Genomic DNA, 22,908 nt, shown 5'->3' on the forward strand with positions numbered 1-22,908 from the left:
TAATCTGCTTCCTATCTCTGCACTTCAGTTTTCCTGGCCATAAAAAGGACAGAAGTGGGTAAATAGTGGAATTGCGCATTTTGTTGGCAAGTCCCCCAAAACTGGAAAAATGTGTTTTGTTTCCCTTTTAGCAAAATATTTTATTAGACCAGAGCCAAATGCCAAATTGTCTGGGTAATTTTAGCATTCGGTAAAAGCCAAATAACAAGTTTCTATTGTAATAATCTGAAAATGATGATACCTGTTCACGTTGCTCAGACAGGGCTGGGCTCTGCCAGGACTTGTCGCTCTGCAAGAAGGAGCCTTTCCCCTGACAGCCGTTCACAGAAGGTATCTCAAGCCAGGCTGTGGTGCAGATTGTCTGGCTGATGAGTGTGTAGAAGGGATTCCTTGTTCTCTGAACCTGCAGGGCACCACTGGTTTGGGCATGGTTGGTGTTTGTGCCATGAGGGCAACATAATCCACAGCCACAAGGAGCAGCGGCAGCGGCACCGAGCAGGGCTCTACTGGGCTACCTGCTTTCCAGTGTTAAAGGAGTCCAATTGTTAATAGTTAAAACAACCACCTTACTCTAATCTAAAGCTGTCCAGCTTTGACTTTTATCCCCTAGATGTGGTTATGTGTTAGTCAGAGCCAGGAGTCCTGTGCTGCCAAATTCCTGTTCCCCATGAGGGTTGTTCTGGACAATGACCAAGTCATTGCTTAACCTTCCCTTTCACATGCTAAATGAATTGATCCTGTCAGCAGAGCCACTCGGACTGTACCAGTAGCAGCTGAAGTGCCAAAAGCAGAGGTAATGTCACCTCATTTACAAACCTGCCGGTCTCATTCCCCTTTCTGAAGAGAATTATGTTACCTTGAGAGCATGCCGAGTCAGAGGAACAAATGACAAGGTTCTTCCCCCAAAGCGACTTCTTCGGAAGACGGCATCCCCGCCGTGTAAGCTGGCTGCCCTTCTTGGCTCCTGGCCATATGGGTTTCTGTTTGTTTTTGCAGCAGTACTTGTTGTTTGCAAGCATCCAGCTTTACCAAAAGCCCTGGCTTGTCCTTGCGTTACTGCTGCTTTGGCTCCCTGTGAGCATTATGCAGTTACCTTGGGGTTTCTCGCGAATCCAGAGGCAAGAGGGAATTCTCATGGGATTAATAACATCTCTGTGCTCTCTAGTTTAGTTTTGGTTTTGAGACCCCTCAAATAGCCATTTTTTTAGTACGTTGAATGTGGGTCAGGCAGAGTTTGTGTCCCTGCAAGTCCTGAAATATGGTGTTGCCTGGTGATGTCAGTTGCTTTGCAGAAATCTGTTATATCAGTGATCTCATCATACAGTCTGTACCAAACTTATATTCTCATCCAAAGTGCATCAGTTGGATATAACCTATTTTCTGTAACCCCTGCTGACTGATATTAGTCTAGTCTTGCTTTAATTACACATTACTCACTGTCAGTCTTCTGTTGCTCAGGGTTGCCATCAGGCTGACAGTCCTGCTTGTTCTTTGAAATTCTTGTCACAGCCCTGCAGTTTTGGGAGTGGCAGGGGTATCCCTGTATCCCCACTGTGCTTGGGAAGGTCCTAAAGCTTTGGAACCTGGTAGAAAAGGGTGGAAGAAAGGGAAAGGTGGATTTTGGTGTTTCTCCCAGTGTTCTTAGGCTTGCAGAAAATTGATATTAGTGTTGACTTTTTAAAATCAGCTGGATACAAGTAATACAGACCTGCTGATTCAAAACTCTCCAACTTTAGCAGGTGCTGTGTAGTGTTTTCCAGAGTTGCTATTGGGACAGAAAGTGTCTCATCATCATATGATAGGGATAATTCATCGGGCTCTTGTCCAAATGCAGAACAGAAATGTTTTGACTACACTGACTTCTTTGCATCAGTGCTGCCCATGCTGCTTTTGCTAGCTAATACTGATCAAAATGCCTGACTAGAATGAGGAAACGGGCCTCTCTTGGCTCTGCTGTAGCAGGAGGCACTGCCAGCAGTGACGATCACAGAAAGGCCTGTCCACATTTAGGTAGCGCAGGGATAAGCAGGGACCTGACTGCAGGAATTCAGTGTGAAATAACACCCCAGCTGAACAGCTACTCTATTTTCTAATTTCCTCATATCATTAGTGATTAGAACCTGTTTCTGTCCAGCCTGTGTGGCTGACTTTAGTGCTTCACCTTCAATAAAATGCAGGGACCCAAATATATGCAGCAACCCACCCAGAATGTCTTGTAGCTCCGCTGGGAAGAGCAGGGGTTTCCCACTATACCCCCTTACCATGTGGAAGCCCTGAGAGGTTTAACTAGTGTTTGTACAGAATTTTGAGTTTCTCTAGGAGAAAAAAAAACAACTGACAAGTTCTAAACAATAATTAGACAGTGGTAACAAATTAGAATATCGGGTATCGGGGCAGTATAGATTTTGCTGGTGTTCAACTTTTGATATTTGATGCTTTCTACCATTCAAATGAAAAGTGGGTTCTATTTTAATTATACTGCAGAGCTCATTGCCTTAGGAGGTTCCTGGGACCAGAAAACTTGAGGAATTAAAAAGGGAGAGCAAGAGATGAGGCAAATACGCAGAACAACGTCAGCCAGTGCTGACAAGAAGACCTGGAAGGAGCGGTGCACCTCTTGTCTCGGGATTTAAGGCAAGGTGAAAGAATGGGTTTGGTTGTGGCAGTCGCTGTGTGATGTCTTGGGGGCTTTATTTTGTTTGCAATCTTAGAAACGTACCAATAGTTCAGTAAACTGCAGAGTCTTTTCTTGTTTTCAACATGCACAATGAGATTTCATTAACTGCTGCTCCTGATTATTGTAATAACACCTAGAAATTCCTACCAGTGCCAAGGTCCTGGTTTTTACAACTAGTGGAACATCAGGCCTAGACCAGCAAGCAGAACATGGGAAGGGACGGTGGTGCCTGAGGTCACAGCCAGCACCAGAGCTGGGCTGGCAGTGCAAGGTTTGTGACTTGTCTGGGCCATAACCTGCCCTGCCTGTCCAGCCTGGTGCTGCAGTTGAGGATGTCTATCCAGCCAAGTGTGCAGTGTGCCCAGCAGTGGATCAAGATTAAAAAAATGTATTTCCACCTAAAATAATAAAACCACTTTCCAGAGTGCATCAGCTTCTTTCCATTAAACTTAATGCACTGCCATAAATAATAGAAGCGGCAGCAGAGCTGGAGCAGGCTCAGTCTATAAACACGTCTGTTCACATTAAGCCTTGTGGCAGGATGGAGGGGATCTCCTGCCATCCATGAGGTCTCGTTAATTGCATAATTATCTCCCTCACTTTCAGTGCTGCATCTGCTTCATTGCCAGAGCTGCTGCTGCAGCAGCCTCTGTTTGCCCTGGCTTCTCTTTGGGGAGCAGCTTTGGCTTCAAAGCCAGCACAGTGGCATATTTTGAATAATTTAGTTCCGGGTGGCTTGAACACTGTGTTCAGTTCAGTTTCCCAGCTGAGACTGGAGGCTGTTTCATGCGAGCCTCCTGGCAGGAGGCTGCTGCGGAGCCATGCAGAGGGTTTGCTCCATGGGTCACCAAGACAGCAGAGGACCAGAAACTGGTTGGACAGGTCCTGTGAGTGAATCTCAGCTCTCATTCCTCCCTGTTGTACTGCCTTAGCATGGACACAGACAGAGGAAAGATATGGGAGAGTTCACACTTAAAGATGTTCTTGGAGCCAGGAAACATGGGTTAGGGTACCCAGTTGGGTGTGATAAAGTTTCCCAACAAACTGTAGTTTGCGGTTTTCCAGGATCTCTAAGTAGGACTGGCTTTGCTTTTGGAAAGGCTGATATGTCCCTGTGCGGGAAACCTTGGGAGAAGGCCAGTTCAGTTCATGGCTGGTCTCGTGGCTCGCTAATCACTCTGTGCTGTTGTAACCGTGATCCAGTTGGGCTCTGCCAGCGCTCTTGTCTCCCGCACCGTGTCTCATGCACACAGATATGTCACTTCCACCTTCCAGATGGAGGAATCAAGGCACTGCAAGAGGCGCCTGGGCTCACTCCGGAAATCTTGGCAATAATAAGAACTGAACCTGGGCCTAAAGCCATCTTTCCTGTCTGCCTAACAACTGAGCTGTGGTGCATTTTTTATTGTGCCATTCATGTCCAATTAGTGCTCCCACTGCCTGTCCAGATAAAGGGCTTCTACAGAAGGTTACAGCAGACGGTAGCAATGCGGTCCCTTCCTTGTCTCACCGCCTGAGACAGCAGAAGAAATAAACCAGAGCAGAAATGCCTGTACACACTGGCCAGCTGGCTCATGAGTCCAGCCCTTCAGGCTACTCCGGTCTTCGAAGAAAGGCGAATCTTAGACCAGCCCCAGCTCTGTCATATGCTGACCAAGTGCGCCCCTGATGCCACGCGACGGGCTGTCTGTCCTGCAAAGGCCTCTGCCCAGGGAAGTGAAGAGCAGGTTAGTGCTCTGTGCAGCTTGCAGCCACGTCCCCGGGGAGCAGCTGCTGTGCGGGGACCCTGCCTGGTGAGTTAGGGAGGGGATTTCCTCAGTGCTTAAATGTGATTTGACTTTGGAGAGCTGGGTGATGTTTCCAGCCTTCAGGTTCATCTCAGGTCACAGCAATCTAACACACGCTAAAAGTACATCTGGAGAGCCCTTAATCACTTTATGCTGTCTGGGCCATGGTAGGTAAATTCATTATTTACAGGGGAGGAGAGCGTACGTTACGAGCGCTAATGTCCTGATGCATGTGTTCCAGGGGCTCAAGTTAGATGACTCAGTAGTGAGAGACTGGACTTTGAGATGGAAAAGTGGACATCTTCTGACTGCTTTTAGGAGAAGAGTGGCCTTGTCCTGCACCACGGTCCCTTTTCTCATACTCGCCTCCTGCTATCAGAAAAGGGAGCAGGATCTTTAAGCTACTGGGAAGGTCATCACCTTCCCAGCGATGGAAGTCCTGTTGCAATAGCCCCTGATTTTTGCCCTCTCATTTGGATTATAAGGCAGGCTTCGGTCTTCTTCCTTGTCATTCCTTTAATCTTTATCAAAGCAGCAAATGCTGTATATCCTGCCGTCACATATAATAATAAATAAAATTCTAGGTGAGCTCTCACCTCCCAGCATAACTCCAGAGACTGGAGAAAGGAAGGGAATGGGCTCTGGTATGATGTACAATTGTCTTGGGGAGTATTTCTATTCCTGTCTTAGATTTAGTCCAAGCTGAAAAAAAGAAAAAAAAAAGAGTCTGTCGATCAGTGTATTGACTTGGAGACTTTTGATTTAACTACAAGGTGACCCTTGAGGCTTGAGGTAGTGTGGAACTTTTCAAGGGATGTTAGCTTCCCTGGTTGTGGAGGCTGAGCCATCTATTTGAGTTCAAGTTCAGCAAGAAGCAGAGCTGGCATCTGAAATCTTCTGAGATGAAGAGATTTCTCATGTAATTAACTTCATTTTTCCGGGACCAGTTTTGGGAAGGGGCTTGCATGTGAACAAGAAGAAGTCCTACTACAGACAGCTCCTCTTTGGTGGAGGATAAGGCAGGAGCTGTCATTTCCATATGAAAAGAGGGCAAGCTGAAGTTTAAGACTTTATTTGCGGGATCTGCCTCCTAGGCTGGAGCAGAACTGGCCAGTGCCAGAAAGCCTGACTGCCAGGCTTGTCTCTCCCAGAACAGAAGACAATACTGGACCTTAGAACAATTTGGGTTTGAAGAGACTAAGCCAACCTAGAGTCAACTTCCAAGGTAGACCACTTGTTGAGGCCTTGCCCATTGCTAAGGCACTTTGGCTCTCCATACCAAGACAACCCTCCTGCAATGTAGGAAATTCTTTGTCCTAGGACAGTTCAACAATCCCAAAGCCAACCAGGGATCCCTAGTCGTGCCCAGTTCAGCTGTTGACTCTCCGGCTGCTCTTTTCTCCTAGCGGACTCTTTGCCAGGGCGGAGAGAGCAGCCGGCTGCGTGACGCGGAGCGGCTGCCTGTCCCCAAGATGCCCATTGTCTGCCCGTAGCATCTGCCTCCACCCTACTTACTCACTCAGCCATGGCTGATGTGTTTTAATTAAAGAGGAGGAATAATCTGAAATTTCAATTCTTTTCACTACTCGTTTCCTATTTCCATCGAAATTTGCAGCCTGCTCACCTTATTTTTTGTCTTGCCATTTTGTTGTGGTATCGTCACTTGATGGGATGTTTGCTCAGAACAAAGAAGGAATAGGAAAATAATAGCTTGTTTGGGGCTGGGGATTTAGTATCCTGGGTCAGATGGCTGCCACGGTCATTAACATGTTTACATTTTTGCTTAAGAGCTTGCTTGAGGATCAAGGGAGTTAAGGGTGATAGCTATTGAAATGCAGAGGAACCCTTGCATGAAATTGCCGTTAGCGTCTTATTGTTCGAGGGGGGCGGCCAGCCCGGCTGGTCCCTGTACACCCGTTGTCTGCCCAAGTAGAGGGGCAGAGGCAGAAGTGCTGCAGCTGAAGGAAGCTGCTGCGCTCACTTGGTTGTGGGAGAGTTGGCCTGGGAAGTGTGTCCTAGTGCCCTGCACGGCCGGGCTGCCCTCTCTGTCACTGTCCTCTCCTCAAGACAAAGGTGCTTGGCTGGGACACCTGGCTCTTCCTGCCATCCTCATGGATAAACACCTGAGGCGTCTAGTGAAGGTCAGTGTCCTCTTTCAGAGCTGAGGGACTCGAGTGTTTCCAGTGTGCTGCTGCTCTTGTGCATGGAGAACCATGTCCTGCAGGACTGGCTCAGCTCCTGGATTTTTTTGTGGTTAGCTACGATACCCAAAGCTGGGTTTGAGGCAGTTTGAGGTGTGGGATGGCTTTTGAGTACTGTGGTGACAGGTGAGTTCAAAGTGCCTTCATTTTATAAACTGGAAAAAATGTTTAAGTGTAAATGAAGGTGCTTGTTTACAGCTGGAGTTTACAGTAAAGACATTCGGCTTCAGCTTGTGGAAGCTGTGGTCTAAGCCCGCTCAAAAAGGTGTCTCTTTTAAATGCAGATTCCAATTGTTTACTACTTGACTCTTGTTCTTCTCTGTTGTTCAGATTCACTGTTTTAATTCAAACCTGTTTTCAGTTAGTATGTGTAACTTTATGTACTTTTGATTGGGGACTAATACAAAAGAGGAAAAAAGGCTCCTAGACCTACTGCATTTACAGCATCAAAGACAATAGCTACTTTTTGATGTTCTTAGATTTGGGGTGAGAGAAACCATGAGATGGTTAGCGGAAGAAGAAATGCTGTTAGTGTGATAGAGAAGTACCTTTAGAATGGAGAGTCATCTGTGGCTTCCGAGCAGGCCTTGATTATGTCTGTCGGTCTGTCTGGAAGCCAGCAGATACAGGCAGTAGCACCCTGAGTGATAGGATTGTATCTGCTCTGGAGGTAGCGGTGGTAACGCTGGATTCGTTATTGTGTCCTTGTGGGCTGTTCTGGGGCTGTTTCTTTTCATGCTCACAAAATGTTCCTTCTCAGCGTGCTTTAAAGCAGAACAAAGTATGGGAAAAATGGTTTGTGACCTGAGCAGCTCTTTTGTGCTTATGGAGCAGGCTCGCATCAGCTCTGCCGCCCTTCTGCCCTTTAAACAAACAGCCACATTTCCTGCTAGGACTAGCACTGAGGACGTGGCATGGGGCAGCCCCACGCGGTGCTTGCTAAAACCAGCAGTCAAAGTAGGGAGGCATTTAGAACTTCAAAGAGCAAATGGCTGTGTCCTAGAGATTTTGACATCTCAAATACCAAGATGTAGTTAAAGTGGTACCTTTAAGAGATGTCAGTTGGGTCAAATGATTTCAGGTAGCAAGGATGAACAAGCAGCATCTGTGGGCTTTTAGTCACTGAGTGACTCATCTCTCTGCTCCTGTAAATTCCCCTCAGAAAAGGTTGTCTCGGGTATTATGCTAATAACACATTATTTCCTGGGTATCTGTGCCCTGAGGTTGGGCATAGTAAAATTAGGCTGGCTTGGGAGTCCCAGCAAGAACCAGAAAGCATCAGAAGTGAGACTGAGTTGAGAAGTCAGTGTAGGAGATGATTTTGGGGTCAGATCTGTTAATTTGAAGAATTAGAATGGGCTGCCTGGAGTAAGGGGGGGGCTGAACTTCTCCAGGGATTAATATTAAGCCCTTATTTAACAGTATACAGTCAGTGAAATCCACCTTTGTGTCTGGGTGCCAGCTGCCAGGAAAGTACATCCAGGCCACCTCACAAGGACACAACAAGCAGATGGTGGGGGAAAGCGCCCGTCTCTGGCCGTCCACAGGTCACTTGTCTGGTCTTGCTTTCTGTAAAGAGCTTCGGCGTGGAGGGAATTCTGCTTTGAGAAGAGAGCCGGACAACTTTGCTCCACTGGAGGGGCTGGGACCTCCCTCCTCTCATGTGATGGTATCTCCTCAGTAAAACAGCCGGCCATGGCAGAGGGTAGAAGGTGCTCAGCAAGGGCTGGAAGGGGCTGGAGCCAGCACCGTGCCTGAGGCTGACCTGGTTTGGAGCTGTTTAGAGCAGCACCAGCTGCTGGCAGCTGCGTCCTTGGCCCCATTGCCTTTATCAGCCCTGGCTCGCCAAGGCGGCCGTCCCTCTGCTGCTCTGGTCCAGGACCTGGCGCCTGCTCAGCTTTTGTTCTCTGCTAGGAAAGCGTGGGGATTGGTGGGAACTTCTTGGCTCTACCAGGGCCTTTCATGTCCCAAATGTTTCCATGAAAAGACACCCTGCTGCCCATCCTGCCCCTGACAGCCATTGAATCCAGCCAACAAGCTTGATATCATTATCTACAAAGCAAGGCCAGCGAGTGCCAGGGTCTTCAGCGCCAAGTTTGCAAAATCAAAGGCAAATCTCCCGGCAACAGAGAGCTGGCAGAGACCGGGCCGCACCGCGGTTAGTGCAGGCTGCTCCGGCCGCTTGTGCCCGCTGGTGTTCAAAGCGCCAGGGAAACGTGCTTGGTGCGATGCCAGCGCCGGCTCTGCCGAGCCGGGCCCCTCGCAGGGTGGCCCCTGGGGACTCTGCGCTGCTTAGAACTCACTGGAAGCAGCCCTGCCTGGCAGGGAGCTCCAGTGGCCTTGCCGCTCTGTCCCTTTCGCTCGGTGATGTTTTTCGGAGGTGAACCTTTGAGCTTGATGGAAAACAGTTGTATGTTTGAGTAAAGTGGGATTCGGTCCACGTCTCACCTGAGACTTCCCTTCTAATGAGTCTGATTTACCCTCTGGAAATAGCCTGTGGCTTCCTTGTCATTTTTAACATAATATTTATCTTCTTTGCTCCCTATCCAAAGGGTCTTTTCACAATCCGTCTCAAAATAAAGATTTCTTCAGCAGTAAAAGCATTATAATTTTTGGAGGTATTTGTTAAGGTGGTGTTGAAAACCATCAGAAATACTGAGCAGATAAAGGTCTTGAGACAGGATAATGTTATTCCTATATTGCAATTGTGTTAAGAAATACAGGAGTAAAACTGTTTTCGGTGGGTTGTGTCTTACAGATTGCGTCTCCTGTCTGCCTGATGGACAGATAGGGGTGTAAAAAAATAACCAGGAGAAACAATGATGCAGTGGAAAAGAAGGTGAAAGGGGCTGGCTGAGCTGAAGCTTGGACTGAGACAGGGTGATGGTGTGTGTGATTTACCTTCTCTGCAGCAGGGTGCCCTGCAGGTCCCTGGGCAGAAAAGGGAGCTGGAGGTGAGGGGGTTGCATGGCAATGCATCGCTAAAGCCTGGAGCAGCCCCTGGGACCTCTGGGTCTGCAGTGAATAGGGAGTGTGTGGGAGGTCAGAGCTCTGTGTAAAACAGAGAAGTTAATTCTGTCACTTTTCCATCCTATCCCCAGTTCGACCCTGACAACACCGGCTACATCAGCACAGAGAAGTTTCGCACTCTCCTTCAGAGACACGGCTCGGAGCTGGACCCCCACAAGCTGGAGGTCCTCCTGGCCCTGGCGGACAGCAACTCCGAGGGGAGGATCTGCTACCAGGACTTCGTGAATCTGGTGAGTGCTCCGCATTGGTGGGGCCTGTCAGTCCTTTGCTCTACTTTAAAAGTTTGCTAGTGAGAGAGCTGTCAACACAAGCATTTGCAGTGTCCCAGCATCATAACTCTTCATGGTCTCGCTAAAACACTCAGTGGCCGGTGAATTCTCAAGCCACAAGAAAAGTCACTGCTGATTTTCCAAAGAAACATGTTTGCATGAGCAGTACTCATGGGAGCTACTGTAAGAAGAGCATGAGACAGCAGCTTCTACAAGTAGGCTCCTGCTCTCAGAATCAGTTGGTGGCTGTCACAAGGAGCCAGAAATCTGTCAGTCTGAATGTCTCCTGGTGTATCAAGGGATTTCACCACTCCCAAACAAAGTATACAGATAATTTATGTGGACTTGCTGGGTGGGAGTCATACTGTGCTGTTGTAGACACTCACAGCAACAGGAATAGACATGTTTCTAAAACAAGTTCATTTTCCCAGATGGGGTATCTCTGATAGACTAGAGTCATGATCTGAATGACTCTGCTTATGAGTCAGTTATTGAAGGAATCTCTTTGCTTCTCAGCAAGGCAGCTTGGCCAGATGTAGACACGTATGTTGTGGACACTCAGTATGTCCCAAAAACGTTGTTTGCAAGGCAGGCAGGTGTAACATTCCAGAGCAGGAGCACGTTGGAAGCGTAACTTTGTCCTGCGGGAATGGAAGGGATCTGCATCCCTTGGGCTGTATGGCCAGTCAGGCTATGACATGAGTCTCCCTCTGTGACATGTACAACTTCTTTTTTCTTGCTAGGCCAGCACATATTTCCTAGGTCTCTTGCACATCAAGAAAGACTCCCCCACCATTTCTCTAGTCATTGCTGAATTCCCGAGCAGCAGCTCTGCCGTGTTGCTCCTGCCTATGTAATTCCCACATCAGTTCCAGCAGGCAGCACAGGAGCAGGAGATACCTAGTGAATGTCAGTGACACCTCTAAGATTTTGCTGTAATGTAGGGCCTAATCTTGATGCAGAGCATAATTATTTGCATTTCTTTCTGTTCCCCCAGTAAGCCCGGGGATTTGATCCCCCGTTTCATCTGTAGTCACTCATGCATTGTGTTTTTGGTTTAGAAAGATTCTTCTGTATGTCTTGTCTCACATCAATCAGAAAAGTATGATAGCAGGGCACAGTCAGTAGCTTCAGTGTGTGGCAGGTGTGAAGGTAAAATTACTGTGATTCAGTGAAATATATTTGCTGGATCTAATCAAGCTATCTTGTTAGATCCTTGCATGCCTTTAGGTACACAGTAAAATAAATGAACCAACTATCAAATGGATCACAGTGAGTGTGAGTTTCCTCCAGCTCCAGGTTTTAATAAACGGTCAGGTCAATAGTACTCTGTGATCAGCAGAGTATTTATCGTAATAGCTGCTTGTTATAGAGTTCACTATGTCCAAAGCATGGTGCAAGCCTTTGCTAATCAAACTGCACAACACTTTGGTAGCAGGAAGAGGCACCTCCATCTCCCTACAGAACCAATTGCGCAAGGCCAGCCAACAAGTTGGCAGCAGGCAGAGGGATAGAACTGGGCTCTTCCTCTCCATCAGCCTCATCTTCACACCACTGAACTTGAGAGTAGTGCAAGCTGATGGGAGGCAGATGTGAGGCCTGGACATCTTCCCCCTTTGGGGGAGGGAAGATGGTGCCAGTTCATACCCATCTGAAGTGACTTCTGCAGCACGGTGTATTTTCTTCACTGCTATTGAATGAATCTTGTAAAGAGAGCATTGATTTTTCTATTACCAGCCCCTCTTCATCTGCATTTTTTGCACTCACTAATCAATAGTCAATGCGGATGCCAGAACATTAAATTACTTATAAATGGTATTTCTCCATCTCTCTCCTCCTCCTGTAGTTATTGATTCACACCATCCATTTGTTTTTTTAGAACTCCCTCTCTCTTTCCTAGTTTTTTGCTCCCAAACCTTTTGAGGGGTTTCTTTCCAAGCTTGGAGATTGGGGGACTGGGTGAGCTGCCTGTAACACACACCTTCTCATGGAGCTTGAAAGACAGAGGTGGTCATGCACCCAGTAGAAAGTAAGGCTTAATCACCAGGGATCAAAATAACTCGGGTTTCCTCCTAGATCAGTGCTTAGGGTATGATCACTTCTCTTTTCTCCCAGCTTTGCTAATTTTAATGAAAAAGGGGGTGCTTTCCCTCAGCTTTGCAGGACTCCCTAGATGTGAATGATAAAAGAGAGGCTGCTCCTTCTGCAGGGTACTTGGATCTCTACCAGAGAGTCCATTGGTGAGAGATGCTATCAGTGACCACAGAAGCAGCTATAACTATGAAATGATTATTCCCAGGAGGCAATACACCCCACCGAGCAGTAGTGTTAACAGTTTGTTTACTCCAGGGTGCTGCATGTCCCAAAGAGAGCAGTCAGAAATGCTTGCAGGCACGTCAGTCAACTTGCACGCACAGGGAACAGAAGTTGACTGCAGTTTCCAAGCAAAAGACTGTTTCTGAGCAAAACCAAATTCTGCCTTCATGTTCAAACAGTGCTTTGAACTTCCAGATCCACCAGAAATGTAATCTAGGACTTTTTACTTTAATAGGAGACACAAGTGTATGCACACAAACCTGGTTGAAACTCAGCAAAGTGGCTTGAATTTCTGAAATTGGAAGTTTTATAAAAATCTGCTGGATGGGAATCTGTGAGAAGAGAATAGACGCCCAGAAATTCCTTCATAAATAATTTGAGTAATGAATAAATGGGAGAAAGCTAAAGATTCCTGGTTTTATTTGCAAAACACTAAAAGAAATGGAGTAGACAACTCTCAGGGAAGTATTTTTCTGTTGTATATATGAGATTCATCTCATGTAGTTATAAAACATAATACTGCAATCATATCCATTTCTGCTTCTACACTAGGACTCATAAGAATGTAGAAAGCAGTTTCAGATGGGATTTCTTATCCTATGTCTGAGACACTGCAGAAGAGGAAAAAAATAACCCCCCTTAAGCGTTTCCTGAGCAAGCAGAGTTGTCTTGCATATTTCTCTTCTTCTCTTCCCTGGTAGCTCTTCTGTGTTGTGAAGAGATGCTAAAAATAGTGACAGTTCTGGCTATGAACAACGTAGACCATCGGAGGAGATAATGGGAGAAAAAAAAAAAAAAAAAAGCTTTTTAACTAACTTTGCTACTTTTAGAGAGAAGGAGACAAGCCAGAAAGTAATTACAGCTGTTCGCTGGGATCCTTGCTGAACAGCAGTTGCTACTGGCAGTCCTAGATTTCTTTTCATAATATCCTGACTGCAATAGAGCTAAAAAGCAGAACAGCAGGACCCTGGAGAGACTCACGCTACGTACTCTGGCCAAAATTTTCTTCTCTTCTCTGCCTGGGAACATGACTCATTACTTCAGAGATAGGAGTAAGGCTTGATTCTGCCCCTTGCAGGGAACAGTGTGTGCCCCTAGATTTTTCATGGCCATCTTTTCTACTTTCAGAGGGTAATAATGATTTCTTTTTGCTGAATCAGTGCTTGCAATGGTGACACTTTTGCTTGGGGTGCTTCCTCCAGCTTGGCTTGAACTGAAATGGCGGGAGAGAAGGAGGAAAAGAAAAACTGTTGCTAGGAAAAGGCAATTTTTTGTTGGAGAAAATATTGCATTTTTTCTTCTGGTTTTGTGAGGGTGCATGTGATAACATCAGGAAGGCTCTACCATCTTTTGGAGGTAGCTTTTAAGAAGTTACATACTGTATTCTTTCTACCTGATAATGAGGAGGGGAGAGAGTTCTTTTAAACCATACTTTTCAAATGATACTTAGAAGTACTTTGTAGCACAATCATAAAGAAGCTATAAATTGCGCTTCCAGCATCTTCCTGTGTTCTTTACTGAATCAGCTGACAGTCTGCCTAGAAGGTTTATGTGAATGTTGCTTTGCAATAGCTGCATGTAATACTTTATTACCTGAGTCACCAGGAAGACAAGCAGTAAACCCTAAACTCCTGATTTTTCAGGGGAATCTCCAGACGAGACAAAAGTTTACCCAAATGAATCATAGCTCCTCTCCCCACAAAAAGCTCATTTACCTTCTTGTATGTGTTTTAAGCTTAAATGGCTATTGCAGGATAACCTAGGACCAATAGCTCTAGGGAACTGGTTTGATGTTTGTAGCTTTGTTCTCCTTGTTGGAACCTTGCTGGAAAGATTTGTTGCAGGCAGAGCTGCGGGTTTTATAGCTTTCTCTTCCTCTCTGTCCTGGCCCAAGGATGAGGGCAGGTCCTGGTGCCAGTCGTCAAGCCATCTCCCATCACTGATCTCGGGGATGTCCTTCAGCTTCCAGTGGTAACCCTTTAAAGTGTTTCCTTTCTCCTTGACTCTGCTTTGGCTGGAAGTATATGATTCCTATATTGTCTTCCTGGCCTCTGTTCAGAGCTATAATAGTAAATATTTAATAAAGAAAGGATTTGAAAATCCTCTACTTCAGTATTTGATCTAATCTCATGCTCTTATGAATTCAGAGGAGGCTTCTACAAGAGGTAATGTTTCTGCATTTCCTTGCTGCACTGTCTTGGAGTTCCACTCCACATGCAACGGCAAACCTTGTCCTGTGCTAACACTCTCCCTGGGGAACTGTGCTCAGTAGCACAGCTGTTCAGGCACTGATGTACAGCTGGGTGGGTTTGAACATGGCTAGAAGCAGTGGCAGGGAACTCGTTGCTTTTTGTGGAGGAGATTTTGGTGGGTGAACCAAGACTGCACGTACAAGAGTTGATGTGAGCGGTGATCTGATCACGCCTCGATCCATTTCTTACATCTCAGTGTACTAGAACCCCTTTTGAGGGGCAAAGCTGTGGCTCCACGGCATGTTCCCCGGGGAGTTCAACACTCCTGACCAATGTTCCTCATGCTGTCTTCATATTGTTTTCCCTCCAGTCTTTGAGAAAACTGTCACTTCTCTGATGGAAGTGCTGGAAGCTACAGGGTGAGGACATGTAAAAGGAGTTGAGACAAAGCCTTGAGAAGAACATATTGCTGCAGTTAAGATAACTTATTTGATCTCTGTTGTGTCTCACTTTTCTTGAATCACTAGAAGAAAACACTGCTTGGGCAGAACAAGTCAGGTTGTTGGCTTTTCTTTTATTCCATCTGATGCTCTTTGGGAAAGTGCTACCAGGTTGGTACAGAGGATGTGAACATCTGTGATGGATGAACTTGATGCTGAGGCATGTGTTTTGGGAGAAGCAGTCTTTACCCTCATTAGCATTTTGCAGAAGTGTAGAGTGAGGGAAGAAAAGAAATGTGGATCTTGAAAGCAAAATTGATTGGAAAAGCTGCATTCGTAACTAAAGTGGGTTATAAAACTGGAGCTGACAGAGGCTTTTTAAAAGCTTGTGCTAACTTTTGATTTAGTGTTCTGTCTCTTGGAGGATCAGAGCTGGGAGCCAAATGGCCTGATGCAGTGTGGTGTGTATTCAAAAATAGCCATAGACCAGCCTGAGATGCCAATACGAGATGGGCAGAAGTCCATGTTTTTCCAGGCCTTGTGAACTGGGCTGAATAAAAACTGTAAAAATGGTGCTGTGCCCCACAGGAGTCTCGAACTGAAGTTTAGATGGGGAAATGCTACAGGACACAGGATTCTCCTGTGCTGGGACAGCAGCAGCAGGGCAGATGGCCAAGAAACCTGGCAAAATTGGTTTGTTTAGGAGTAGATAGTTTCCATTGCATGATGTGGATTACCTGAGACTCTCTCAACTGATGTGGGTTCTGAACAAAAGCAGGCCTTCATACTCTGCTGAAACTTGGTGTTGTCCTAGACTAGACTATAAGGACTCTTATTCTAAACTTTGGCATTTTTAATCCTAATTCAGACTGAAGTGGGTGAAAATTCTGCTTATTAAATATAAGCAAGCCACTCTCTGAGAAGCACTGTAGCAGTGAGCTGTGTTTTGCTTTGGTGTGTTAATACCCAAAGGGCAGAGTTAGCAGTACACGGTTACAGGTCATGTCAGTCTGGCTGTTTTGCAAGGGAAATTTCTTTCTCTCTGCATAATAACTTTTTCTAGGCATGAAAGATTAAGGAAACATGTTGTTCCTCCCCATCATTCCCCACATTCCCTATTTGTTGTACCCATCTGCCTGCAGCTTTAATATCATGCTCATTAAGGAAGTCCCAGATCAATTGCACAGAGAGAAGCTGAGGGGGCTGCCCGGTGCTTTTGGAGCCGTAATGCACAGGCCAACAATGGGCTCCGTGTTCTTTCAGCTGATGATTAAATGCCTGGCCCATAAATACCAATATTATATAATTCCCAAATCAAGTCAACAAAATGAGACCATATGGGGAAGGTTTTGAACCATACTGGGGAAGATTTGAATATTCCAAAGTCAATCTGAGGAACAAACTGGGCTTCTCAGCAAGAGTTTATTGGAGTAACAACAGCGGCTAAATCCTCTCCTTCTCTTCATGCCATGGTTCCCCATTGCCTCCTATCTTGAGGTAAAAATGTCATCCAAAGGCCAGCTGGGTTGTGTGAGTAGGCCCAGGACTGTTGTCTTCTGGTGTCCTAGGAGTCATCCTCTACTGAGAGCCAATGTCTTTCTTTACCTGAGTTGAGACCTCCACTGTGATCCTGCCGTATCCTACTCTTAATTAAACCAGGAATGCCTTTGGAAATACCATGCTGGTGGATTGTGCTGCCTTAACTTGTTATTTGAGCCTTTTGGGCTGCTTTGGTTAGCAGTAGCGCAGAGCCAGACACCGAATGTAGCCAGTGCTGCATTCAGGTGACTGAACTGAGCAGGCTCTTCTTGCCATGTTAATGGTGACAGATGGGTTCAGTGGTGACTGGGATCCTCTGCTGAGCAAACGGAAGGAAAATTCCGTAATGAGCCTAGCACAGGCATGAACACTGACAGCGACTGGCATTTCCGATGCATCTTTCCCTCAGCAGCCTCTTCAGGAATGAGGTGATCATCTGATGAGGGCTGTCAGCACTTCTTGATGCTGAACTGCAAACAATATTTTCTTTGGTTAACTCTGGAGATTAGGATTTTTCCATTGATGTGCTGCAGCAGGGAAGGGCACTGAGCGTTTGTGGTAGGCAGGAAAATCAAACATATCACTGCAGTTAAGAGACGTATCAGCAGCTTCCAAGGACTGTCAGGTTTTCTCCATCTGTAGCACACAAGCTAGGAGTTTCAGTCAGAATTTAATCTCCTTCACAAGAGGCATGAAACCAAAGAGAACAGACACGGAGACTGCGAGGGAGCAACGCTGTGTGTCCGACTGCCTGCACCCGCCGAACCCGGAGAGACGCTTTCTTCTGCAGACACAACAGGGTCATTAGGTGGCCAAAGGTGCATTTTGCCACAAAGGAACATCTGTCACCTACCAGAAGACATCCTGCAAATGCAAAGGAAGCCTTGCAGCTGGCGGAGGTCTCTCCATGAGAACACTGCTTTCAACATAAACAGGCTTTCTTTATACAACAAAAGATCAGCAACAATTTTTGTTCTATTCCTTTGTATTTTTAGAGAAAAACTGTAGGATGGCAGACTTGAGAAGACAGAAAGAAAGATCTTTGTGGACAGATTTTCTCCTCTCTGCCTTTTCTGCTTTTTTACCATCTGTATTTTTTGCTAGTGTTTTATCAATGAGGAAAAGCAACAGAAAGCAAAAAGCAAAAGAGAACAGGAAGAATAAGAAAGAAGAAAAAGTTTTAGGGTGGAACTCCTTTCTCCCTAAAGCACCTCAAAAACAAAGATTTTTTTTTCACAAAGAGGAAAAAAATAAACACACACATACACACAACTAAAATAACCCAGAGCTTTTTGTTGTATTTTTTTTTTCTCCACCAGAAAACTCAGAAGGTCAGTCCAGCAGCTTGCTCCAAATAGGAACAGTTACCTGGCTGCCTGGGCACTGAGGGTGCAAGCTCTGGGTTTCTTCTGCCTTCAGGATATTAGCTGAAATCAGAGCAATCCAAACTGGAAGCCAGTGCTGCCGCATGTTGTCTGTCATTTGGGGTGATGCTGGTGGTTTCTGATATCATTTAATAGTTGGCTCAGAAGGACCAGACTGTCACACTCACTTTGGTGCCTTTCACTGCGAAAAGGTTCCCCTTTAGTGATCTTTAGCCACAATTAAATATGTTATCTTTTAAGCCTTCTCTGCCAAAGATTCAGCCAGTACAGCCAGTGAATCTAATGCAGCAGGTTTGTTTGACATCAAGCCTAATTAGTAATTACCCAAATCTTGGAGCAAGCTCTTTCAGACCTGATATCTTTTTTTTTCTCCAAGCAGGCTAGGCATAAAATTCCATCTGCCTAATTTGCAAATGCAACTGCTTTAATTATGCATCCGAGTAGGGAAAGTATATGCTCAAAAGATAAATAGCTAATTCTGTGCACGTATGATGATAATGCATATACAAATCAGCTCTGTCCTCCAAAGCTTATCCTCTGAGGGGGCAGATTTTCAGATGGTGTAACTGCTCAGAAAACAGTAACAAAAGCTGTCTTACAAGTTTACAGTAACTAATACACCAGTTTAGCCTTTGCTCATGTGGTTGTTTTTGTTTTATGCAACATATCCTTTTCCTTGCCCAGAGCTAACTCATGCCAGCAAGGACAGAACACAAGGGCTGGATGCTGTGAGTGAACCTGCTGCTACAGTGAAACTCCCTGCCCCCCGAGATGGCAGGCACAGGAGGTGTGACAGAGCACGAGGACATGGGGACTTTTCTCAATAACTGTCTGTGAAGGTGGTTGATGGAGGGCTGGAGAATCAGCTGGAGACCTCAGCTGGATGCATCAACATCCCCTGCTCTACCCTGGCCCCAATGGGCACCATAACAGAAGACCTGTATACTTGGTCTTCCTCTTGCACCTTGGGGTCATCCCATGGTTAGGCTGGGACTTAGCTCTCCATTTCGAGCCTGTCCAGATCTTGGCACTGTCAAACGGGCACAGATCTCCCTTGATGTTATACTAGGCCTTCCTTGGTCCTCACGGTTTCTTCCTTTTCTTTTCACCCAGATGAGCAACAAAAGGTCGAACAGCTTTCGCCAAGCCATCCTGCAGGGGAACAGGAGGCTGTGCAGCAAGGCTCTGCTGGAGGAAACGGGGCTGAGCCTAACGCAGAGGCTGATCCGACACGTTGCCTACGAGACGCTGCCGCGTGAGATTGACCGAAAGTGGTACTACGACAGCTACACGTGCTGCCCTCCACCGTGGTTCATGATCACCGTCACTATCGTAGAGGCAAGTGCCTTAACACCTTTTCTCTGGGAAGCCACCACATGCTGCCAGAGGCTTTGCTGAGACATGAACGAGGGCTGCAGTGGGACAGATTTGCACCTAGAAAAGGATGAACGTGAAACATGAAGTGTCTGCAAGCGCGGACTGTCACTCTGTCCGTCTCAGGACAGATACTAGTCGCTGAAGCAGTCTGTATGTGACTGTATGTGTATTCCCTGTTTGGGAAACTAATGGAAAACCTTTCAAAGACTGAAAGTCTAGACCGTTTTGTGGAAACAAGTGATTGGCATACTAGATTCTGAAGAAATATTTCTGTAAGGCATCCTCTGTTCTATTGAATGGAGAGGAAAAGGAAGGGACAGAAACTAGATTAGATGTTCACACCTCTTGTCCAAATTAGAGCTTTACTCAAAAGGCAAAAAAGATGTGCAATTTGCTTACCTTTCTATCAATTTAAGAAGTGTATTTCAGTGAGAGAAGGCACTTGCTAACTGAGGAATCTTCCTGCTCTTCTAGGTTGCCTTTTTCCTTTACAACGGAGTCGTGCTAGACAGATTTGTACTGCAAGTCACCCATCCCTTATACTTGAAGAACTCATTAGTTTATCATCCTCAGCTCCGTGCTCAGGCTTGGAGGTACCTAACCTACATATTCATGCATGCAGGGTGAGTACTTACAAACTGCAGAGATTTCCCACAGTTCAGGTTTCCTAGACATAGAGAGGAGGAGAAAGCGCCTGAATCAGCTCAGAAATTGATTTAAAAAAAAAAAAAATCAATTCTGAATGATGTGTAAAAATCTGAAGTTGTTGTAGGATCTTAGGCAATTAAGCTCCCTATGCCTGCAACATGTCCTCAAGCAGTGATGTTCATTTTGTGGGGAGTGGTATAACGCCTAGAAGCATGATTTAAGATTGAACACCTATTTTGTACACCCTTACAAACACCAGCGCAAGATTTTTGTCCTGCAGAGCTGACAGTCTTGACTGATCAAGAGAATTGGTCCACCAAATGGAGGTGCCCAGTAAAATGAACTGTCCTTCATCCTATGGGAGGTATGTAGCAGACTTAGGAAGAGAATAGAAGATTGTTTACTCCTCCTAAGATTCAAAGAAGCTTCATTATGTGATGTTTGTGATACCATGGTGATGAGTGAATGTCACAGGAAAGTTCATTCATGTACAAAACACCCTACTCCCTCTTTGTGGTTTCTTGGATCATTATCTTCACACATTCCTGGCAGATAATTGCAATTTTCTGTAATTCTGTCATAGAAAATCCTAGCAAATAGGTTTTTAGCAGCCATTTACAGTTTGAAACCAGATAAAGACCCTTTGTTGTTAAGTGGGAAGCTTATATTCCCATCAGTCGATATTCTCCTTTAAAAGGCCAAAAAGATCAAACTGGTCTTTCTGTTTTTCTGCCAGAAAATGAATGTCCCTTTCTGGAAAGACTTCCCCAGGGTATAATTGCCCTTGAGTACAAGATGTAGCCCAGACCTCTGGATAAAAATTGTAGTCATGACAGAACTGACTTGACACAAGGGGATAGTATGAAGTCCTCTGTACGCAGGTTCCAACCCGCTGGGCTAGATGTGAGGCTGGGGACGTAAATAAGAATGAGAAAGGTCTATCACTGAGATTGTGGGCAAAGCCGGGCTTGTAAGAGAAAGGAACCCTTGGTTTCTAACTACTGTTAACTAATTTGTATCAGGGCTTTCTCTTTGTGTGACTTTTTTTTTTTTTTTATGGTCTATTTTGTCTATGAACCACAGATTGTTTTGGGTTCCATTTGAAGACAAGCAGCTGCACAGTAACAATTTCTGCAGCATTCAAGCATCTTCCTGTATCACTTGTGGCATGTTTCACAAGCCTGGGCACAGCCTCCCTTCCCTTCCCAGCACTCTGGCACTCCGCACACTTGTTGTCTGAGGAGTACCTCAGGTTTACTTTACCTCCTGGCTGGCACTGGAGATGAACAACAGTGAGGGTGACGTGCAGGAGACTCCTCACCCTTGTGATGAGTTCCAAATTCTGTAGCCGTGTAGCCCTCAAAACCATCACAAGCCCTTCTTGAACAGTAAACCACACAGTTTATCCATAGGACCTGAAGTTGGGCTAAATGTCCATTTATTGCTAACTCCTTTGTGTTAAGCTCCTTTCATTTCAGGAGAACAGATAAATCTTGAAAAGGTAATAACATTTTTAGTGGAAGCCCATCACTCTCCTCTCATTTTCAAACAAGAGACTAACACAAAGCCATGGGTCTATTGTTATCCTGCTTCCTGCTGAGACATTAGACTAGTGATGTGAACTTCTCTTTAATTTAGTGCTCTCAGTCTGCTTTTCTGTGAGCAACGGGCAGGCGGAAGGTGTCCGGGAAGGCAGCGGTTGCTAAGGCTTGGCTGGCTGTGCCTCTAGAAAGATTCCAAAAATGGAAGCATGGAGGGAGCTTTGTCATGGCTGCAAAGGCAGGCCAAGTTGTAAATTCTGCCCTTCTGCTTTCATGGAAGCAGACGTTGATTATCTGGGGGCCACGCATTTGTAGCAGTACCATAACTAATGACCTGCATTGATGCTCCGTTTCATTTGTTTGGTCCCAGGAAAGGCAAAAGTCTTCAATAAATCAATGAAATTGTCATTTCAAGAATGATGCATTCAGCACTGGCAAAGGCTAATTATATTTTATGGGTGCTTATTGACTTGGAGCCTTCAATGCTCTTAGCATGATGGGGACGAGGCATGAATGGGGTCAGTCCTGCAAAGTCTTTTAAGAACAGCTGTGATTCAGAACAGTCACTTTTGAGTCTAGGATAAACTTTGCCATGCTCTTACAAAAACTGCCTTTGAAAAATTAGCCCCAGTGCTTTGTGTGGAAATGTCAGGCACCGCCTCGTGACGTTAACTGTTTGGCAGCCAAAAGGTCCTCCCCACTCGCTCGAAAAGGGCTCTTGGCCGCTTTGACTCTTTCCTGTGATCTCTGTTTGACCTTTGTTGCTCATTCCCCATTCAGGTCTCAAGTCCCATGAATGTGCAGGGTCAGAGCAGAAACCCGAATGTGCCCATGGCCAGTGGCCTCCGAGGCATTGAGCAAGGTGATAAACACACTGTGGTGGGCAGCAATTGCACCTGATGGCAAATTGTGGTGCTAAGTGTCTGATACAAGGAGAGAAATTTATCCGTAGAGGGAAGTGAGGTGGAAACAAACCTATTAAGAGCTCAGGAAAGAACACTGTCCTGTGGTATAATTTCTAGCCATCTTTATCAACCCAACTCTAAATTCTCCTTCATGCGGCTGTTATATCAATTACTGCATCTCTTACCATCAGCACATTTTTGATGTATATGGGAAATTGCTATGGTAATGTGAAAAAAGACCGAAATAGTAAAATGCATTTAACTTAAACCAATGATTACTAAGGATCGTCTGTGAACGATCTATAAAATAGGATGTAGGTTTGCAACGCTTTAGCAATTTGCACTCTTTCCACCCCGAAGATACTAGTCTTCTGCATTAAGGGTGCATTTGTTTCATGTAGGTCCACTCTTCACACGGATAAGGGGGGTCCTTGGGGACCACTTGCAAGGATCACAACCCTGCAGACTCAGAGTAAATCTCAGATACTAACAGAGTAATGAAGATGGTCCCTGTTCAGGGGCCTGATGCTGCTGTTACATCAGTGGAATATTCTTCAGCTGGCAAAGGGATGGATAAATACTTGTATGGCTAAGAAGGTGG

The 22,908-nt window shown here is 45.7% G+C and overlaps 1 protein-coding gene across 2 annotated transcripts in view; it reads left to right on the forward strand.

Annotated features, from left to right (window-relative positions):
• The window catches only part of RHBDL3 (rhomboid like 3), a 48,560-nt gene that overhangs the window by 20,306 nt on the left and 5,346 nt on the right, over nucleotides 1-22,908 (forward strand). For both annotated transcript variants that reach the window (XM_026046737.1, XM_026046738.1), the window contains 3 exons: nucleotides 9,767-9,925; nucleotides 18,950-19,174; nucleotides 19,688-19,836. In XM_026046737.1, the coding sequence (XP_025902522.1) occupies nucleotides 9,767-9,925; nucleotides 18,950-19,174; nucleotides 19,688-19,836 (533 nt within the window). The remainder of the gene's footprint in view (nucleotides 1-9,766; nucleotides 9,926-18,949; nucleotides 19,175-19,687; nucleotides 19,837-22,908) is intronic.

The sequence above is a fragment of the Nothoprocta perdicaria genome, unplaced genomic scaffold (assembly GCF_003342845.1).
Source record: "Nothoprocta perdicaria isolate Ctin4 unplaced genomic scaffold, notPer1 scaffold_46, whole genome shotgun sequence".
Taxonomy (NCBI): Eukaryota; Metazoa; Chordata; class Aves; order Tinamiformes; family Tinamidae; genus Nothoprocta; species Nothoprocta perdicaria.